This window comes from Pelmatolapia mariae, linkage group LG1 (assembly GCF_036321145.2).
Source record: "Pelmatolapia mariae isolate MD_Pm_ZW linkage group LG1, Pm_UMD_F_2, whole genome shotgun sequence".
NCBI classification, from domain to species: Eukaryota; Metazoa; Chordata; class Actinopteri; order Cichliformes; family Cichlidae; genus Pelmatolapia; species Pelmatolapia mariae.
In genome coordinates, this window is record NC_086227.1 from 25,090,001 (window position 1) to 25,111,127 (window position 21,127).

Sequence of the window (21,127 nt, forward strand, 5' to 3'; positions counted from 1 at the left end):
ACCTGCATCATCAATATGAAACCCTACAGAGCAGGGCCCAGAACCCTTCACAGCATGCTATTGCTGCTTCCTGTCACAATCACCATTTTGTAAAGATTTCATAGGCCTCTCTTCACAATGACAACCAGTGGGCACAAGGACAAAGGCAGCAGTGACAGTTGAAGGTAATGGGCATACAGCTGACAGCTTGGGAATGACATCCTGAGGTGTCATCCTCGAACATCCGGAGAATTCCCTTCTCCTCCCACGTTCCTGGTCCAGGTCCTCACCTACGGACTCAGGATGGCTAAGGAAATTCCATGGCTCTTCAATTTGTTGTCGGTGGGGCTCCCTGTTCTCTTATTGATGGGTTTCTAGGTCAGCAGGCCTTTGTGGCTTTCAGCAGGCCCCACAAAGACTCCCAGATGGGCCCTCTCAAGATGGGGCCTATTGTAGTTGTGTTTCTATGGGAGCCTTACAAATGGAACCTCCAGGAGTCATTAGGCAGTTGAGGCGGGGGGTATGAGGAGGAGGCGGGAGGTGGCAGGGTATAGGAGCAACAGGGGGTGGGGGACAGTCATATCTTTGAGGTAGATCAGTCACTCTGGACAGTCATGGGATGATTTTTTCCCCCATCTTTGTTTTTTTTGTTTTTTTTGGTTATTCTGACTAAGGTTCGATAAAGGGGAATGCCTCTGCTTCATTTGCCTTCAAACAAGGGAGCGGGAGAGAAAGAGTCCTGAATCATATCTACTAAAGCTGCAGGGGAGAAAATATCTAGGTCACAATGTTTCCCCTTGTATGTCTTTGGTCCATAAAGTACTATTATTATTATTTCTGCTGAGCAGCTGAGTTAAATTTAGGACACACAGCAGGTAAACAAAAGAATATAGTTGTTTAAAAAAAGCTTTTGAAAAGTGAATCACTACTATAAACACTACTACAAATAAGGGTTAATTTAGCAGCATTTGCAAGCGTTTTATGTCTCTTAATTTATCTCCAATGGTAGGGTTCAACTCACAACTGCCATTTGTCTTTGCGCAGTTTATTAATGTTAGACCTGTGGTGTTATGATTTTTCTGACTGATCACCTTAACACCAAAAAATGTACCTTTAAAACATATTTAAAATATTTGTGTCCTTACAGCTCAGATAAGAAGCTATTCATACAGAAAATACATCGAAAAAACATCTCTAGAGAACAGAGAACCTTTACTCGATTTTTCTTTGCTTTTATCACTTCTTAGAAAGTTTTTTGTTTACCATATATTACGAAGGAATATTAACATATATGTGAGCTATACTAAGCCTTAACTGAGTTATTTATCACCAAGAATACCAATTCAACCAATAAAAATAATTTTGCTTTGATTTGGCAAAAAAACGAGTGATTTTCACATCTCTTTCAGTAGGCTCTGGGACAGTTTAATATTAAAATGTATTGAGTTTAAAGTTTCAAATATCTAATCTACGGCTGTCACATCAGAAATAAAAATAACTAAATTGAAAATGTTTATTTTATTGCTTTGTGCTAAATCCCAATATTAATCACTTTCTGTAGCATTAATCTCTCGTCTTTTGCTATTAGATTTTTTGTTTCTATTGCCATTTTATCATCGTTAATTGTTAATGTCTTAAACTGAAGTAGGTGGCACTCATAGGGATCATTTTGTGCAGAAAAAAAAGTCATATGACTTGTGAAATCCTCCTTCTTTTATGTGAGCATGCACATAGCTTGAAGTTGTCAACTACTGTTGTGATACCTGTTATCTCCGACTGGGGATTTAGATTTTGTCAAGCCAGCCAACACAAAGAAAACCCAGCTATGTTGAACTTCCTTACTTCATAGTATACCCTTCAGTTATCTTTTGTTTTTCATCTAAATCTGACTAAACTGAACCAACTGGCATCCAACAAACTCTTACAACTGAGTTTGAGTTGTGAGTTACTTCAGGATTGTCCTTTTTATCGCATATTTAAGTTATATCGTTCAAGCCACCTATGCCACTAAGCATCCTAGCGGAAATTCTACCATAATAATAACAGTTAAACATGTCATCTTCTAAATCACCATCCACATTGTGGTCAATTCTCAACATAGTCCATATGTATATAGTCAAAGAGCACCTTTATTCACGTGTCATAAAATGTAGTGAAATTTAACGGTAATGGCTTAATGGATTAAAGAAAAGAGACATTTACTAAAACTATAAGAATGAGACCATACATGGCCAAAATAATAAAAGCTTGGAGGCTTTGTTCCTCCTCTTGCAAAAACACAGAGATGAGAGATCTTCAGACAGCAGCCATACTGGACTGATCCCCCTCTGGATGACAAATCAGGATGGACAGCTCAAGACACTTCAAAGGCAGACAACGACCAGTCTGATAATTTTATGTCTGTGTCTCACAAACAGGCCATCACAGCTAAAGGGGCAGAGTGTAGGAGACGACTGCCTGAAACAAACACAAACAAACACACACTCCAAACTCCCCCCATTCCACCCACCCACACAACAAAACAGACACAGAGACAGCACAGTGTGCACACACACACCATCTCTCTCTCACACACACACACACACCACTCTTTGAGAGACAAACACAAGAGAATGCACACACACGCATTTCACCTTTACTGTGTCTCTCATTACCAGATGAAACCAACCGTACATTGATTCACAAAATGGAAGGGAAGAACGCATTAGTGTGTAATCACTGACTCCTGCATCGATTGGGGGGATGAATTAAAGGGCAAAGCAATATCATCAGTTGGTATAGGCCTTGGCTACACACAAATTACAGCTTCAAGGGGAAACATGACTGTCTTAACCTTACTGTCCACCAGTGCATATAGCCTAGCCTATGATGAATGATAATAATAACAATAATAATACAGTGGAAGACATTTATGTCCCCAGAAAATCCACTTGCTTTGAATGTAATTCTGAAAAGTTCTATAACACATCTGCAGATGAGCATATTAATTAAGGATCACAGTAAAAGTGTGAACACCTGGGATTCTAACTGGAGACCAACGGGTCATCAGTCTATTTGCCATTCTGCTAGACAGCGACATGTTAAAGACAAAGATGGAGAGAACAACCAACAATATTGCCAGCTGTAGCTTGCTGATTTCATTTCTGGAATACATTTAATTTTTGGCTCTACATGAATGAATATATGAATATAAGAATAAAGAATAAGAATAACTTTATTGATCCCAAAGGAATATAGAGGATAAAGTAACTATGTGCCTTGAAATCTCTTCATTGAAAGTGCTGCGGAGAGTTTCTAAAAAGCTAATTATGCAACAGACTGAATTCAAGAAGGCAGAATTTCATATCTTCTATATTCATCACATAAAGTGGAATATTTTAAAACCTTTTTTTCTTTGAATACCTGAAATTATTAGATTATTTATCTCTGTGTTCAGGTAAATTACTACTCGTGCTGCAAAAATATCGTATATCTCTTGGTGTCATTCAGTATACACAATCGCAATCATGATGAAGACTGCTGACTTGAAAGTTGTCCACATGATGATTACCAACATACTCCACAAGGACCATAAGGCAAAGAAGGTCACTGCTTAAAAGGCTGGCTGTTCTCAGAGTGCTGTATCAAAGCATATTAATGTTAAGTTGACTGGAAAATGTGGCAGGAAAAGATGAACAAGAGACAAGAAAAGGAATGCCATTGAGAAGATTTTCAAGAAAAGTTGATTCAAGAACTTAGAAAGCTTTGTAACGGGTGGACTGAAGCTGGTGAGCACTGTAAGTCATGTTTTTCGAACTTTCCAGTGCATTCAATACCATAAGGCCGACCCTACTGGGCAATAAGCTGAAAGTGATGCAGGTGGATGCCTCTCTTGTGTCCTGGATTGTTGAGCACCTGACAGAAAGACTACAATATGTGCATCTTCAATATTGTGTGTCTGAAAAGGTGATCAGCAACACCGGGCACCACACGGGACTGTCCTCTCCCCTTTCCTGTTTACCCTCTACACCACAGACTTCAGCCACTGCACAAAGACCAGCCATCTTCAGTATTCTGATGACTCTACAATGGTTGAATGTACCTTTGAGGGTGATGAGACAGAGTACCGGGCTGGTGGACTCCTTTGTCACATGGTGTGAGCACCATCATCTGCAGCTCAATGTGACAAAGACCAAAGAACTGATGGTGGGGTTTAGGAGGACCAGGAAACCCGCGATTCCTGTTTCAATCCAGGGGTTCGATCTGGACATTGCGGATGACTATAAAAACCTCGGAGTACACATTGATAATAAGCTGGACTGGGTTAAAAACACCACTGCACTCTACAGGAAGGGATGTAGGGATGGAGCTGGATGGAGCTCCCTTAAAGTAGTGTTGGAGAGATGGATGTTGTCCAAGATAAGGACAATGATGGACAACAGCATTGTGGGAAACATCCACTCCCACCCAGACCATGACGTGCTGTCCAGTCACAGGAGCATGTTCAGTGAGAGAATGACATGACCCAAATGCACCACTGAACGACATTCCTGCCTGTGGCTCCCAGTACAACTCCTCCATGTAATGCACAGTACAATAGTTACACCCTTTTGAACATCCTCTACAGTGAAAACAACAAAATAACAAAGTTTTTAAAGTTTACAGTTTAGAGTAGAATGTCAATCATATATCTTTAATCTCTGTAATATTCTGGATATTTATAATTGAGCTATTTGTATATATTAGAGCTATTTCTTATATTTTGTATGTTTGTAATATGTTGTATTATTTAATTTGATTTTGTAAAATAAATATAAAAACCTAAAATTCCTTTGCACACATATTGAGGCTTAATATACAGTAAGATGAAGATAAAAGTTTCCACATAGCTTTATGCAGTCATGTGAAAAACTAAGTACACTCTTACTGCTTCCATAGGAATTAAAAGGGTGCTGCTAATCAAATGAACTTGAATAACTTAACTGTCTGTCAGCAAGTGGGACCACTTCTGTAAATAGTGCTAAGAAGGAAAGACAGCAGCAAAGGTATCAAACAGCTTGGAGTCCACAGTGAGAAACATTACTCTCAACTGGAAAACAGTGGAAGTCCTAGCAAATTCATCCCAAGGCCAGACCAATGCTCAGAGACTCCGCAAAAAAAACAAAACACGAGCTACATCTCAGAATCAAGAGGGCTTAGTTAGCATGTTAAATGTTAAAAGTTCATGACAGTGCAGTTAGAAAAAGACTGACCAAGTATGGCTTGTTTTTAAAGAACCTTAAAAGGCCGTAAGAGAGCAGTGCATGAACACATACCCACAAATCTTAATGAACTGAAGCAACATTGTAAAGAAAAGTAGACCAAACTCATTCACAACAATGTGAAAATGATTCTTTCAAGTTATTGCTGCTAAAAGTGGTTCTATAAGCTACTGAATCATGGGGTATATACTTAATTTTTCACATAACTACAGAGTCCTGAGAAAACATTCTTTTTTATATCACTGTATCAAGAAATTATTTTGTTGCACAAACAATTTTATGCCAGAAATATAATTTATAAGAAAAGGAATCAAACAATTTTAGGGCTGCTAAAGCTTCACTTTTGACCCCAAATTTTAGGATTACATTTCCTGACAGCTGTGTGCAGCAGGGATATGTTTAACTGAGTTGGAGTCTGATTGGAGGAAGCATGTGAAGTTTGTATATTTGTTGCATTTTGGCTGGACAGATCCTTGCATTCACAACAAACTGCAGTGCATGCAGACATCCACACAAAGCCTCACACACGTTCTATTGATTCAATTCAAGTCACTCAACAGACCCTAGCATTTTTGAAGATGTGTGGAGTAAAACACTGGAGCAATAATAATAATGATAGGAAGAAGAAAGACTCTGAAAAATTACAGTGTCTGTTTTGTGGTTAGAGCTATTTGTTACTTGGACCCCTAAATATTTAATTATCTTTTAAGACTGATTTCAAGCTTTCTCATATCGAGCCCATTTAACCTGAATTAACAGGACAGCTAGATAATGAGCTAGCTAGCTAGCTAGCTAGCTAGCTAGATCCTTTATTGTCAGAGTAGCAACATATGTCCACATATCTCAAAGACCAAACCAATATTTAATAAGTTAATACATATATAAATAACAGCCACTAACTAATTAGCAAGTATGCAACATATAGATAACATCATACTGTCATCACTGTACATTAAACAGTCTTATAGCAGCTGGTAAAAAAGGACCTCCTGAGGCACTGACACTTGCTCTTTGGTCCAATTAACAGAAACCATAAACTAGTCAATACTTAGAAATTTAAAGTGACATGCTCACCTATGAGAAGCACTGTTCCAACTGCTAATCCACCACCTGTTTGCGGAAACAAAAAACAAAATATTGGTTACATGTTAGTCTCATACAATATGTCCAAATCACTATGAACCCTCGCTTTGTTCAACTGCTGCTAACATCTCTGTCCTTTTGGATCTCCACTAGAGACACTTAGACTTGTCACTGTGTCAAATGAACCCATGAACGTGACAGTGAGCACAACAGCAACACTCTACAAGCTCCAAGTCGTGACGAGATTATGTTTTCAAGAGCACTGCCAATCACTGTTCAGTAAAGACGCGTCAAAACATTTGTCTATGTCTGTTCAACCACGAACTGTACTTGCTGTGAAAAACTATTTTGATGGCCACATTCTCTATGCCAGCTGCTCATCTGACAAAACGTTTGTCAAATGACAAATTAGAACGACAGGTGCAACATACTGACAGACAGGTAAACAATTAACAGACAGTACAGTTGTCACAAAGGTTCTGTCATAACTAGAGGGTATTTCAGAGTTGTGGAGAAATATTTTTTTCACACGTTTAGCTGGCAGAGACAACATGAACATGTGAATATAATTGTAGTACTTTTTTTTTCAACTGTTAGATGCTTTCAGGCAACCGTGCTTTTTACTGAAATTACTATTTGAATAATAAACCTGCCCTATTTTGTTATGCCAGGAGCTTCATTAAGAGTTAGACCTTAAAATGGCAGATATCCTTTTTTGCTCCATTTAACCCACACCTAACCTAAGACTAAAGTGGCCTTAATAGATTTAGTCTGAATTAAGAAAAGCAACAACTCAGCAGTTGCCACACTATCGAATTAGCTTACCACAGTGCAAGACAACTAATAAGAATGTAACTGATTATATAATGTGCATAAAAAGTAATGGGGGAAATGGAATTAAATTGGGAATGAATAGGGAAGTAAAGGCCGTCTAGGTATTTTGTTATAATCAACATTTATTGTGAAAATTACCTAGATGTTTTCACTGTTTTCTCACAGACAGCTTTTCCATCTAGTACTAATTAGAAAATGCATTATGCGTTTAAAATAAAAGCATATTTGTCTTGTCCTGGCAATGTTAAACGTCATAATTCGTCCTTAATATAATGGCTTTCTTCTCATTCTCATTGCATTGATAATATGAATACAGTACTTTGCAGTAACGTGAAATCCAGCATGCGAAAGTTAGGTTGAGAAATACTGCTAGCCTTTGTAGCTAGCATCCTAATGATAGACTGACCGAGCAAATAGTCGAGTGACGTGACACCGGTGGAGACTAGGAGCTGTCCATTTTGAACCGAAGGTCTAGTACCAGGTATGGATATTAACTTGCTCCTTGTTTTCTTCTGAAAACTCGTACTATTGAACGGTGGACGTTCGGCTGAGGGTTTACCCACACTATTCACGGGGGCTGCCATACTGTCAGTAACGTGCTGACGCGTGCTGATGTTTTGGCACGTGTTATCCAATCAAATAGGAGTTTGGTGAGGCTCAACCAATGACTTCCGCTGTTGTTACAGTGCCGCTCCTGGAAGTCGTAAAAGGGAAGTTCAACTGTTATTGTAAGTGCCCGGTGAGAGCTTTTAGTCACACGCTAGAAAGTGAGTACAACTCCACTCATTATATAGTTTAAATGTCTTGTTTTTATATTTTTCTACAAAAACCTAAGCTTATCTGTTGTTGTTGTTATTATAACAGGAGTTATTCAGAAGTCACTCAGTCCCTAAAAGTATCCCGTGTCTCCTGGTTATGACCTCGTTCCCTCATTACACAAAATCTGAATATTGTGTCTCATAAATACGTTAATGAATGACAATACTTGTATGTTAAGCAGCTTAAACTGAATTGTTTTACCTTTATACTATACAGTGTTAAAATATTTTTAAAAGAGACTATTTAAATCGTTTTGTAATTTAATACACAAATTACTAAACGATAATGCATTACGTTGAAATTCTAAATAATATGAATATTTCGTGATAATGTACGATAATGTGTCGAGGTATTAAGCCACTCCTCAATATCTACAGGAGATTTATTGTATCTGAAAGTCACGTCCATAAGCAATGGTTAAAAAAATTACTTAAAAATGATCTCACTGGAAGGGTGGCTGTCAAGAAGACATTCCTAGACATTCCTAATGAAGGGAAACAGGGATAAAAAGCGGAGGTATGCTAAATTACACACAGACTGGACTGAAAATCAGTGGCAATAGGTATTGTCAAATGATGACTCCAAATGTTGAATTTTTAGTTCAAATTATCATTATGTATAGAGGTCAAGAGAAGGGTACACCGGTGAGCGTATACAGCTATCTTTAAAATATATGGCGGAGGCTCTGTTGTGGTTTGAAACTGCATACAGCCAGTGCTGTAGGGGATCTTTTCAAGATTGATGGAATTATGAACACAGAAAACGCGCAATATCAGTCACTGACTGGCCAGCCCAGAGCCTGGACCTCAACATTACTGAATTAGTGTGGGGTCATCTTGTCAAAGAATGATACAAAAGGCAGCCAACATCCAAAAAAAGAGCTTTTAAGAAGATGTAAAACTATTCCTGGAGACTAATGAAAGAAAGCTTGTCTAAGAGAATTCAGTCTGTGTTGAAGAATACAGGTGGTCATACCAAATGTTGACTTTCAAACTCTTTTTTTGGGGGGGGCTTATATATTGTATTCTATATATATATCTATATATTGTATGTTTGAGCATGTTTGCTCAAACTGTACCTATTTACCATTTTCCCATTAAATTATAGAGAAATAAGGGGTAACTAAAGACTTGCACAGTTCTCTATTGCGCTGTAAAAAGTAAATCACAATATTTGTAGTAGTGATTTGTTGTTTTTCTATTCTGTTTCGCATTAAAGGATGGCCATCTTAATGTAAGAATTTTCAAAGTATTCAAGCCCAATTAATGTTTTAATTTTATGCCAGAAATTAACACTGGGACTTCAAAAGAATAAAAGGTTGTGTGCTAAAAAGCAAAAGAACAACTAGCAACAAATCAATCAACAACAAGTGCTTCAGAGAGCAACTTGGGGTTAGTATCTCGCCCAAGGATATTTGGCATGCAGACTGGAGCAGACTGGGATCAAACCACAAACCTGGTTAGTAAGCGCTCTGCCACCTCAGCTACAGCCACCCCATAGACAACAACCTTTTCAAGGGAGGCCTTGCTTTTTTCAGCAAGTAGTGTCAAATCATAGATTATAAAAGTATAGCTCCACAGACCCAGTGTTAAACTGGCCTTTGTGCAATCAAGACCAGACAACAACTTGAAAATATTTGCAGATTATAGAAGAGGCCCCAGGAAGCAAGTGAAAAACTACATCAAGCAATAGCATGAAAAATGTTTTTCTTAGTTTCCCAACCCTAAAACAATATCCAGTAACTGAGATAAATGTGATATAACATAATAGTACACATGCCCCTGTCCCAACCTGTAATCTGTTTCTCATGTCAAATGTATTTATGACTGTGGCCATTGAAGGTGAAGGTAAATAATGGAATGGGAGACATTTGTGTTAGCCTTTATGTGGAATTGGTGGCATTATCAAAAATTATATTATTACTGTTATTCTTCCAAAAACCCTTGCACCTAATTAGTTTATTTTTAATGTTATTCAAGTAGCTGTTTGCATCTCTGTTGCCAGTAGGATTAATTTACAATAATTAAGTATAGTTTGACTACTTTAGTGTGATCAGAAGTCAGTTTTTAGGGTAGATTTACACTTTTATGTAGAGTGTAATGCACATGGGTTTTTGGCAGATACATAAATAATAACATAAAAAGCTGATGAATTGCAGTAAGTTCCTTTGGTTTCAAGGTACTCATATTCTGCATGCTCGTTCGCTGTCACACTGCCATGGGAAATTTGAATGGGATTGAATAATATCAGGAGCATTTGTGCTTTTCCAGAGAATTCAAAATGTGAATTTGGCCTGTTCATGACGAAAACTATTTCGTGAAGAACTCCTACTGTTTTGTTAGGAAAAGCTAGTGTTAGGAAAAGTTGACTGGTGAGTGAATGGTGTGATCCTTAAGACATCTGCAAAAAGGTTTGTGTGGCAGAGAGAGGCCAGAGGCAGCATAAGATCGCAGGATGCTGTGATGCTCCAGAGGAAACAATTGCCCAACTGCTCACTTTACAAATGCTCTCAGCAGACAGTCCTGCTGTTTTGACAGCACTGTGAGATTTATGTGTGCTGACAGGGGACCAAGGGAATATATCATGACTGACAACGCTGGGCATTGTGGTAAGCCTATATGAGGCAAATAAGATGCGCTGACTGGCCTGGGTCTCAAAAGGAGGAGGACCTGCTTCAGCAGTGCAACTTGCAGGATGTATGAATGCGTCTCTTTCCCTACATCCTCTGTACATTTCCTTTCATCTCCTTTTTAATTCTCTTAAATCTCAGTTTAAGCCTTTGGCTCTGTTGCACTCTTCAGTGTATGATAGTGTACACAAAGCAGTTTAACTGCAGAAAAAATAGCCCAAATTTCCCCCCTTTCAAAGTGTGATCTAGTGTTTTTCTGTGGTGTTTTTGTCATTTTAATCTGTATCTGATTGAGCAATATAATGGCAGCAGTCATAACATGTCAGACCTTTCCTGGTTTGACTGTTTGGATTTCTTTAGTCTAATTCTGCCATCAGCATTGAACTGCGAGAAACGGCTCCGTTTTTGTGTTGGGAGGATGCAAGATTATCATCAACATGCACATATTTGTTTTGTTAACACTGAAAGAAAAGCATTATTCTAAAGGAACAAGTGCAATCAGCATAGGACAGGTCTTGTACACAACTAATTTTGTCTAAGGATTTGCCTTTTTCCATGTATTCACCATCCCATATTTTGAATAGCTTTATTTTGGTTTCCTGGGATTTTTTTCTACAGATGTAGTTTTAAAATACAGTGAGTCATATTTAGCTGACCTATACAAAAGGGACGTAGAAAGTATGGAAACTTGAGTCAAAGGAAATCGCATTTTTAAAAATTGTAGGTTTGCTTTACGGTTGAGGTTCCTGTCAGTAGTTAGTGTTAAAATATAAAAGCCCATTTCATTAGCTGGGCAGTGCATAACCCAAATGGCTTTGTGAATGTGATACAACACCAGATAAAATCTGTCAGCACAAGGCCAGCACAACACAATCACTTGTGCTCTGTACAATAAGGCTTAGTGACTGATTTTTTTTTCCATTCAATATTATTGGCCAGGGACTCTGTCAACCTACACTTCCTTTCAATTCATAGCAGTTGTATTCATATCACTTTGCTATTATTTGCTCTGGTTGACCCATTGATTGCAGGTTTAAATCCTCGGCCCCAAATAGTAACCTCGCTCAGCTGTGTCACGGCTGTGTTGCCGTTAGCAACAATGAAAAGAGCAATATGGAGATCAGTCCCTTCAATTAAGCTTCTGATAGAAGGCAGACCTAGGAGAGATGGGGACCAGACATGGTACTCAGTGACTGGGACTTTTACATCTGTCACTCCCCATCAAGCCAGGTGTCTGTGTTTAAATCAGCAGGATTATCTGTGATTGCACTGATAGTTGAAACAGACCCCCTGTGTTGCCAAGCCTCCTCCTTTTTATAGCTCACATTAAGATCAAGTCAAGCTCTGCGCAACAGGACTTATGCCCCACCCTCCCCTGCCTTCTGCTGCCCAGAGGAAGACATCAGAGGTAGGATTCATCCCGTCTCTGCTCTGCCTGCTTCTCCAGACTCCCTTCCATCTGGGATCCTTAGGGAGAAGAAGAATATCTGACAAGGGGCTCGTAAGCCTCTTAGCCCCCCTGTTGCCCAGTTCTCTCTCAGCCCATGTTTTCCTAATTTAGTTGTGTAAGAAGTCCACCGCAAGGCCCTTGTGTGCTGTTTGGATTGAAATTCCCTTTGTGGCTCTAATAGACTGGCCATGTATATCAATTAACACTATTCAGCCATGGCAGGGTCAAATCTCTTGAGACTAGTAGCCGTAATTCCTTTCTGAATATTTCCTTATGGCTTCAATAATATGAGTTTAATTAGGTGTCAGTTGTGATAAGCTTTTATCAGCTTTTGGCTGTTTTTCTCTGTTTTTTGTTTGTTTGTTTGTTTGTTTGTTTACTGTTCATATATTGGCAGACTCTAATTGAAACAAATCTGCAGTGGAATCATTTCACTGATTATCTTCATTTTTGAGGCGTTTTCCCCCTATGTTTTTTTCAAGCAAATACATAATGTATTTCAGTGTCTTAATTACAACCTTTAAGAAACATCTCATGTCGATCCATTAGTAAGCTGATAGTACTGAAGCACCATTACTTTTGCTGAAATTGAAGAGAAAACATTGGAAAAACTTTGATTGGCTTTCATTTCTTTCTCCTTGTTGTCATTGCAATATTCAGGAACCCTTTTTTATGTATGCATTCTCAAATTTTGGACTAATAATGTTTTTGACAGAGGTTTAAATGTCCTGTTAGGCTTTTCCACTGCTGCATCACTTTATGCTCATATTTGGTATAGCAGAATTCACCCCCTCCTAATTCATCTACTTATGATTTCTGCTCTGAATGAGCAGGGCTTCAGGAGTAAGATCACAGAGTTAAACACACAATGAAATGTTTCCATCAAAAGCTACTCATTTGGGCTCCCCCTTTCTTGTCACTGTAGCACTGTTCTGTGACAACGGGAGGCCAATGGCCACAGATGGTTCTGCAGCGAGCGCCGCACTAGCTTTTTTTTTTTTTTCCCATGAACATGTTTAGCATGTAATCCTGGATTAACAGTGAGACTTTTTGTGAATTTACAGCTGTAATACAGCATTCATTTAATGTTGATATCCCCCTAATAACCATGCACTGGTTATTAGAAGACCGAGATAGTGTGGGTTATCTGACTCTTTGCCCGGGGGATTTAGAGCTAATAGAGATCACATCAGAGGTCTCTGTGGATGTCCACCTTGTTCTGAATCCCAGTGGAGTCTCTGCAGCTAACATATACACTTGCCATGAAACACATAGGTAATGCTATTGTCTGTGCACATTGACACACCAACACACCACATGCACACGCACAGACACACACTATCAATGACAGAGGGTGCCTCAGAAAACCAGCCGGCTGCATATGGACTCTCTTGATATCAGTCACTGGCCGTGTGATCTTGTTATGCAAAGTCCCTTAATCCCTACCTATGATGAATGCATGCTGGAATGGAGGGGGGTGATGAAACAGAGATATGAGGGCAGCTGTACGGGAGGCTGTCCACTGTGCTTTGAGAATAAGTGCTAACAAAGATTCCTGATCTCTGGTCTAGCAGAGGGAAGAGCACATGTGAGATCATGTCTGAGACTGCAATACAGTAACAGAATGGCAGAGATGCTGGTGGAGTAAGCTGAGAGCTAGACGAATATAGATGAACATGTTGCTTTCGTGCAGACCTGAGGTTCACATTAACCTTTAGACCATTTGCATCCCAACAGAGGAATTATAGGGCCAGAGGTGTTATTGTACCAGCTGGGGGAGGACTGAGTTTATAGTTCCTGTGGAACAGAACAAGACCGGAGCAAGCTGCAAGTGGAAGGGGGCACTTCATCTGGGCCCTGTCCTGACCGTATATATGTCTCCCTTCACCTGCTCAAGCTTTGTCATTTGAAGTAGTAGTGAAAAGCAGAGGGTTGCCAGTGGTGATCGGGGAAAGAAACAGAGTAGCAGCACAGAGGGAGGTGAAAGGATGGAGTTGCCCTTTTTTGGATCAGAAAGGTTGGTGAATAGACCAGAGACAAACCATGCTAGGGATGAAAGAATAGAGGGTATAATAGGTGATGTATAGTTGGAATGAATGAGAGAGCATTGTGTGTGTCTGTGAGAGTGGAGAGTGGAGAGGAGTGGAGGAGGGTAATGGGATTAGGGGTAACACCTTTGGCAGGGCTGGGAGAGCCACCTGACACCCGGTCTGTTGAGAACCTGGGGAGAAAGGGAGTGGAGGTGGTGGGGGCAAAGGAGAAATCGGGGGTCTAATCCTTGTCCATCTTTGGGAAGTCATTCCCAGAGCTCTGAGGATTTGGGGCTTTGGTTTCCGCTCTGCTTGCTTTGGTTAATAATACCCTGGGAGGGAGAGAAGACATGGAGAGAGAAAGAGGGAAAGAGACAGAAGGAAAAGAAGAGATGGAGATGAAGATTTCTTTACCCTGTGGTGGACTGGCAAGACAGCAGCGTGAGCTAAAAGAAAATGTTTGAGGTGCAGGCTAACATCAAAACCAAGCTGTATCTATTGTTCTTCAGTTTGCATTTGTGTTTACGCAGGGGTGTGTGTGCGTGTGTTTGTGTGTGTGTGTGGGCTCGCATATGCACTTTGTACAACAGTGTGTAAATACTGCCTCTCTTTTCTCCAACCACCCCACAGGTTGCAGCTTGAGTAAAAGTCAATAACCTAAGTGTGCCTGGGATGTTTGCTTAGAAGACACATGGGTGCTCATTGTGTGTGTTCATGTGACAGTGTTTGCAGGGCAGTTGTTTGGGTGCTTTTGGTGTCTTTTTGTTTCTATGGTGCTGACAGAAGTTGATAACTACTCTAATGACTGTGGTGGTGATGGAGGCAGCACAGTGTCAGCGACTAGCTGCCGACAGTGCAGAGCTGCTTGGCTGGATGTGTCACAGCTTCTGTGTTTGTCCATCACCTGAGCACAAGGTGTTGATTGGTCCATCCTACGCAGGATCAAAGTTCAGGGCAGTTTCCTGGTGTGAACTGGCCGCTCAGCCTCTGTGAATGAAACACCATAGAATGTGCCATCTTAGCAGTAGGCCAACTGTGACAACCTTGTCCACACCTTTAAGCATTAGCCCTAAAACAGCTTTTGTTTTTAGAAATCCCGTAAAGAACATAAGCCTACCATAAATGGATCAAGCATGTACTTCGATGACATTGCATTATAATCCATGGGTGCTTTCTTCTGTAGGTTGAGATGTTCCGCCGTGTGCTGGGGAAGACCTTTGGTTTTGTGGGCTACACAATCCAGTATGGCTGCATTGCACACTGTGCTTTTGAATACATTGGAGAGTTAGTTGTGGTTCGTATTAAAAGATTACAGATTTAATGACTTTTTTTTATTCTTACAAGAAATAATTAAGAAAGAATTGTTTTTGGCTTTTATTCAGTGTTCTGGTCCATCCATGGAGCCCACCATTGTCAACGAGGATATTGTCTTCTCTGAACGGATGAGTCGGCATCTTTGCAAAATACAAAAGTAGGTTGCACTTAGTTTATGCAGTCGGGGAAAAAAAAGATGACAGCAAGCATTTTAGAATATTTATAGCACACATTTTAACATTTCAGTGTGCATTTGTGATTCACTGCTTGATTTGTGACCATTTCTTTGCTTTTTCCCCCCTAAAAATAAAAGAAAGCACAACAATACTAATATCCTACTAGTCATTTCAAATGGTGTCTTAGATCATATGGGATTTTTTGCATTTTCTTATTAAATAATCGTGTTTTATGGTTTCCTTTCAGGGGTGATATAGTCATTGCAAAAAGTCCATTTGACCCAAATATGAACATTTGTAAAAGGGTAATTGGATTGGAGGGTGACAAGGTCTGCACAAGTTCCCCATCAGATTTGTTCAAGACCCACACATATGTAAGTATCTTTTCATCACGATCATCATCATTACGCCCAAATTTTCTGAAGATGTCATGCTTCTTAGCTGCTTTTCTTATACATATTGCGATTACCTGATTTACCAAGTAAGGTTTCTGGTGGTGGCTTTGCAGTTTTACTTCAAACAACTACAACTCAGTGACTGTCTTTGAAAGGAAAAAAAAGGTTAAAAAGATACAGTGCAAATAGAAAGTGATTGAAGAAGGTGTTTACGGCAAAACACTTGATAGTTTGTTTCACCCTAAAAATGACAAGCAGAATCTCTATGCATAATGCAAAACTGTCCCTCGCTTATTCTTTGTGTGTGTACTACAGTCTATAGGCTATCATCCTGTTGTTTACATTTTAGACCGCACACATCCATTTTGTGTCATTGGTCAAAATATCAGTTTTGACAACACCTATATTTCCTCAGAACAGTGATAAAACCAGAGAGTGAACAGGGGTTCTGCTGCTGAAACCACTGTCATTGCTTTTCTATTACTACTCTCCCCAACACCCACAGCTCAGGCCTGCAATCTCTCTGAAGCCTGTTAGAGTTAGTGCCAGCCGAATGGACAGACTGATGGGCGGGAGACTGTGTGTGTGTGGGTCTGTGTGCATGTGTGTATGTGTGAACCAAAGATTTTTATCTTGCATGGTTTTTAAATCTGTTGTGTATTTAAAAGACTTAAGACACAAGGCCTGTAAGCGGCATTCATTGGATGAAAAAGGAAATGTATAGATTTTCTCTTTTACAAACAGCATCTATATATATATATATATATATATATATATATATATATATATATACAGAAGATTGAACTTTGAACTTAAAAGAGATGGTGTCACTCTGTTGTTATTTGTGTTACCAGAATGTAGCAACACACATCTTAGTTTTGAGTCTCTTTTTGAAAAATCTGCCACTAGGTGGAGAACTATTATTATATGACTTAGACTCACTTTACATGCCCTTTCACCTTAATTCACTCATTTAAGTCCCTTCAGAGGTTTAGTATTTCAGTTGGATGGATTATATATCAAGTTACTAAGAACATCTGAATCACAACTTGCCAACTAGTGATCCAATTATCGTCATCACTGACGATCGGTAAAAGATATAATGTGTATATTGGGGTTTCAGAAACCAGGAGATCTCTTTGTGTAAGCAGGTTTTGCAACACTACAGTTACCAGTTAGTTTCATTGTTTGTTTTGCTTTTTGTTTTGTTTTGTTCATTTTTAAGTAGAGCATTTATTTAAAAGGGCAGTGTCTCTTTGTAACATCTTTGTTATAGTAAGTCAAAGTCATTATAATTAATTACATTTTGCACAAGTATGTGTGTTTGGTGCTTTTTCCCCACCAGCAGATGGATAGATCTGTTTGTGTGATTATTACAATAGTGTGAGGCATTATGGGTGGACCTGTAAAGATGAATTTTGGAAGGGAGTGTTACACCCTGTCAACACCTCATTTTCTGTTCTGACAGACAGGCAGGCCCTCTCCACCCTCAGCTATCCAACAGCACACTAATTGCCCTGTCACCTTTTAGGAATAATTTCTGTGTCAGAGCTATTGTGTCAAAACAATGACACTTGATCCCTAATATTATACCAGAGATGGAGAGACAAGAAATAAGAGCGATGAAATGACGCTATGCTTTCTGTTCTTTGCAGTAAAGATAGACAGAGCAATATGATGAAAGATGAACTCAGTATTCCTGTATTAAGCTTTAACATAATTCCCCACCCCAATCATGTTAACATAATGAGCACTTTAATGGTGTGGCTGTTAAACAACACACCTCCACAGTGAATACAGCTCCTGTTTCAGCTCTTCTCGACATGTCTCTGACAGCTACACAATGCCTGGCGTCAACCCAACCTGCAACCACAGGATGGGTGCAGTCATTGCCATCCATCACACCAGAGTCGCAGGCGAAGCTGATCAAAGTGACTCCGCCTCTAAATGCAACAGCTCTGGTTTTGAGCCTAACGGGATTTTTGGAAATACGTGTGGTTAGAAATGACATTTGTTGATAACGGCTCCTCTGTCAAAATCAAACATGTTGGTGCTATTATGTGGTAAAATGACAAATTACTGGCTTATGTCAACACCCTGTGGACAAAGAAACCTCTTAATTACAACCTTGATGTGTACCCAAAAAGAAATCGAGCGTTGCTCATAGTCTTCTCTTTACCTGTGCCTGAAACTGCAGTTTTCTTTGAAAAACACTCTTTGAAATGTGCATTGTTTGGTTTGTGACTATCTTGCATCCATTTCATTGTAATTAAGAGGTTTTCTCTTGACTTGCTAAGTTTTTTTGTTTTGTTTTGGATTATTCACACACCTACAAAGTAATATGAATAAGCGTTCATCCTCAGGCTGGTCACAGTGCAGCAGGTTCAAGTTTCAGACCTCTTTCACTTGGTGAAATACTGCCTAGTGGATCTTCAAAGTCAGACTTTACTCAGGTTTTGGTTTATCTATGAAGTGATTTAAGTAATTCAGAAACACTGAAACAAAGTGCTGTTCTCAGTCAGATGTTGCTGGTCTGAATCAGTGTTTTTGATTAGGCCTTTAAATAGAAATTATGCCATCAGGAGTGTTTGCTTTTCAATGATTTTTACACTACGCACAAATTCTTAAGAGGTACTGACTAAGTAATCTTTAAGATAAGCACAGTAGAGATAATATTTTGAAAAAAGATGAGAATGTGGAGAAACGGGGGGTTCTGGTTTGGCAGATGACAAACGGTTGTGTTTCTTTTTCCTGTGCTTGGGAGCCAGCATATGTTACCATGTTAATGAGGTGTAATGGTGAGAATCCAGCATGCTGACATATGGTTCTCAGATGACTCCTTTAATGATATTCATTTGTGTCGTCGTTATTCAGTGAGTTGTTTACCTCGTGTTAGGTCAACGTGTCACTGGCTTGTGATTATGTCACATCATCTGTCTCAATTATCAAATATGAAATGAAATGCAGCATCCCACAGTAGTACTCAAGACTCTAATCAGAGAGCCGGCTGATAAGGAATACAGAGGGCAAGATGTGACGTCACCTCAGTGCGGATAATATTCTGTCTGTATTCACGTTATTCTCTTCCTCCAGAGGACTTTTGCCGTTAAAAAGTTAGGCAACACAAAAATAGACTCGCGGATTGTGATGCCCATTATGACAATATAATGTGTTGTTGATCCTGTCTGCACATATAGGGGGGACAGCGCACTTAATTAGGGACTTGACAAGCCCACTCTCCTAAAGTGATGAGATTAATCATAATTGGTGTCACTGTGAATTAGAGAGCGCTCGGATGACCGCCCCACTGGCAGGTCGGACTGCGGTGGAGACCCTTGGACACTGCTGCTAGCCGCAGCTTAGCTCTCCCTCATTCTCTCTCTTCCTCTCTTGCTCCCTTTCTTTTTGCTGCCCAGCTATCTCAGGCCTCTCTCTGGCTTTGCCCTCCTTGGGTAAAAGGGGCTCAGATCTCAGCCAACAGCCTAATGACCCTGTTTGAAGTTCTTCTAAATCCCTTCTCGCCCGACCCTGCCCGTTACCCATGACCCCTCTCCTAAGACGGTGCGAGGTTAAAGAGGGACAAGCAGGTTAACGTTAAGATAGGCTAAGGAGGGAGGGTTGTCTGGGATATGGGGAGGGCTTCTCGCTAAATGAGATCAAATCACTTGTGTCTCTTAAAGTTGAGTAATGGTGCAATTTAAGACTCTAAGACTTCTATCTCATTCTGTTTTTGTGGACTAGAATTGTTTACATTATGAACTTTTGTTTTTGCCTTCTTCCAATGTGTGCCAATGTTTCCAGGTTCCAAAAGGCCATGTGTGGCTAGAAGGGGATAACCTTAGGAATTCTACTGACTCAAGGAACTATGGCCCAATTCCCTATGCCCTCATTCGAGGGCGTGTTTGCTTAAAGGTAATGGGGGAGGTCTACTCTACATTGTCATACATGTATATTTAAAAAAGCATAACAAATGTGTGGGGGTTTTGTGGAGTTTCTTCCTATAAGAGTTTTAGGGACTGAGATCATGGCCAACCTATATGTGTGTGTGTGTGTGTGTGTGCGTGTGTGTGTGTGTGTGTGTGTGTGTGTGTGTGTGTGTTTCTAGTCTTTTATTGTTTGTTTTTTTAATTATTATTATCAAACAATGTCTGTTTTAAGCACAATTTAATGCCATGAGTCAGTTAAAAGTTCAAAGCAAGTGCGTCTGACTGACCAAAGCCTAGCCAACATATTGTTTAGCTTTCCATTCTGCTATGTTGTCGTGTCACTGGATGTCATATCAACCACGACCCTGTAAACGGGTCAGCCAACCTTCTGTCCATCTGATTGGACAGCAGCACTCCACTGGAGGCCCTACTATGACAGCTGATGAAATCACAGGATTTGCTATGATGTCAATGGTGTCATTAAAATTCATATTAGCAAATGTGTCACACCGTGTGATAAAGTGTGCAATATGGTTAGAAGCACCTTTATTCTGTATTTATGCCAGTCTTCTCTCTCTTTTAATCCATTCTTTCTTTGTCGCCCTTTGTCCCGTACAGCTCTGGCCACCACATAGTTTTGGGACCCTGAGTGAAAGTCCAACAGAACGGATCATTAAAACTCAGAGCGACTCGGACTCAGATTGACTTGTCTACTTTGTTTGTATTTGTATTTGTGCTTGTACTTGACTTTTTCATTTTTGAATAAAAGTGTTAATTCTTTTAAAAAGTTAATCGTGCCCATTTGATTAAGATCAAGATTCAAGATTTGATTAAGATGCAGCAGTGAGAGACGCTGCATCTCTGTGGAACTGCTAATGGCAGAGCTGGCAGGGGCAAATATGCATAAGATTTAAAGCCGACTTAGTAATAGCAGCTATGTCAATGTATTAAAAGCCTAATCATACCAAACAGTGCAAACACTATTCAGGAATCAGAAGTTACGATTGAGTGAGTTCAGTTGCTTTATGTAAGTGGTGCTGAAATGCACCAAAACTGTACATTTAATTTTTGTTGGCTATTTGTAAATCTTGAAAAAGTGATATCTATCTGAACTAAAAAGAAGTATTTCAGCATTATGTGTCACATTTCCTTTAAAATCCGTTATTTATTTCATGTTTACCCTTCCTTGGTATTACGCTACAACAAAAACTCTGAATGTTTAATATTTCATCAGGCTGCCAAGGCAATTGAA

The 21,127-nt window shown here is 39.6% G+C and overlaps 2 protein-coding genes across 2 annotated transcripts in view; one reads left to right on the plus strand and one right to left on the minus strand.

The window, feature by feature from the left end:
- Positions 1 to 7,720, minus strand: part of elp4 (elongator acetyltransferase complex subunit 4) — a 56,524-nt gene extending 48,804 nt beyond the window's left edge. The window contains exons 1-2 of the mRNA XM_063500824.1: positions 7,543 to 7,720; positions 6,294 to 6,329 (exon numbers count right to left, since the gene is read on the minus strand). Coding sequence (XP_063356894.1) covers positions 6,294 to 6,329; positions 7,543 to 7,720 — 214 coding nt within the window. The remainder of the gene's footprint in view (positions 1 to 6,293; positions 6,330 to 7,542) is intronic.
- A 119-nt stretch (positions 7,721 to 7,839) lies between these two features.
- On the plus strand, positions 7,840 to 20,945 carry immp1l (inner mitochondrial membrane peptidase subunit 1). Its single transcript, XM_063500943.1, has 6 exons — positions 7,840 to 7,903; positions 15,248 to 15,358; positions 15,447 to 15,535; positions 15,802 to 15,928; positions 19,751 to 19,861; positions 20,494 to 20,945. The coding sequence occupies exons 2-6, from the start codon at positions 15,254 to 15,256 to the stop codon at positions 20,578 to 20,580; spliced, it is 519 nt and encodes a 172-aa protein (XP_063357013.1). The 5' UTR covers positions 7,840 to 7,903; positions 15,248 to 15,253; the 3' UTR covers positions 20,581 to 20,945.
- The last annotated feature ends 182 nt before the right edge of the window (positions 20,946 to 21,127 follow it).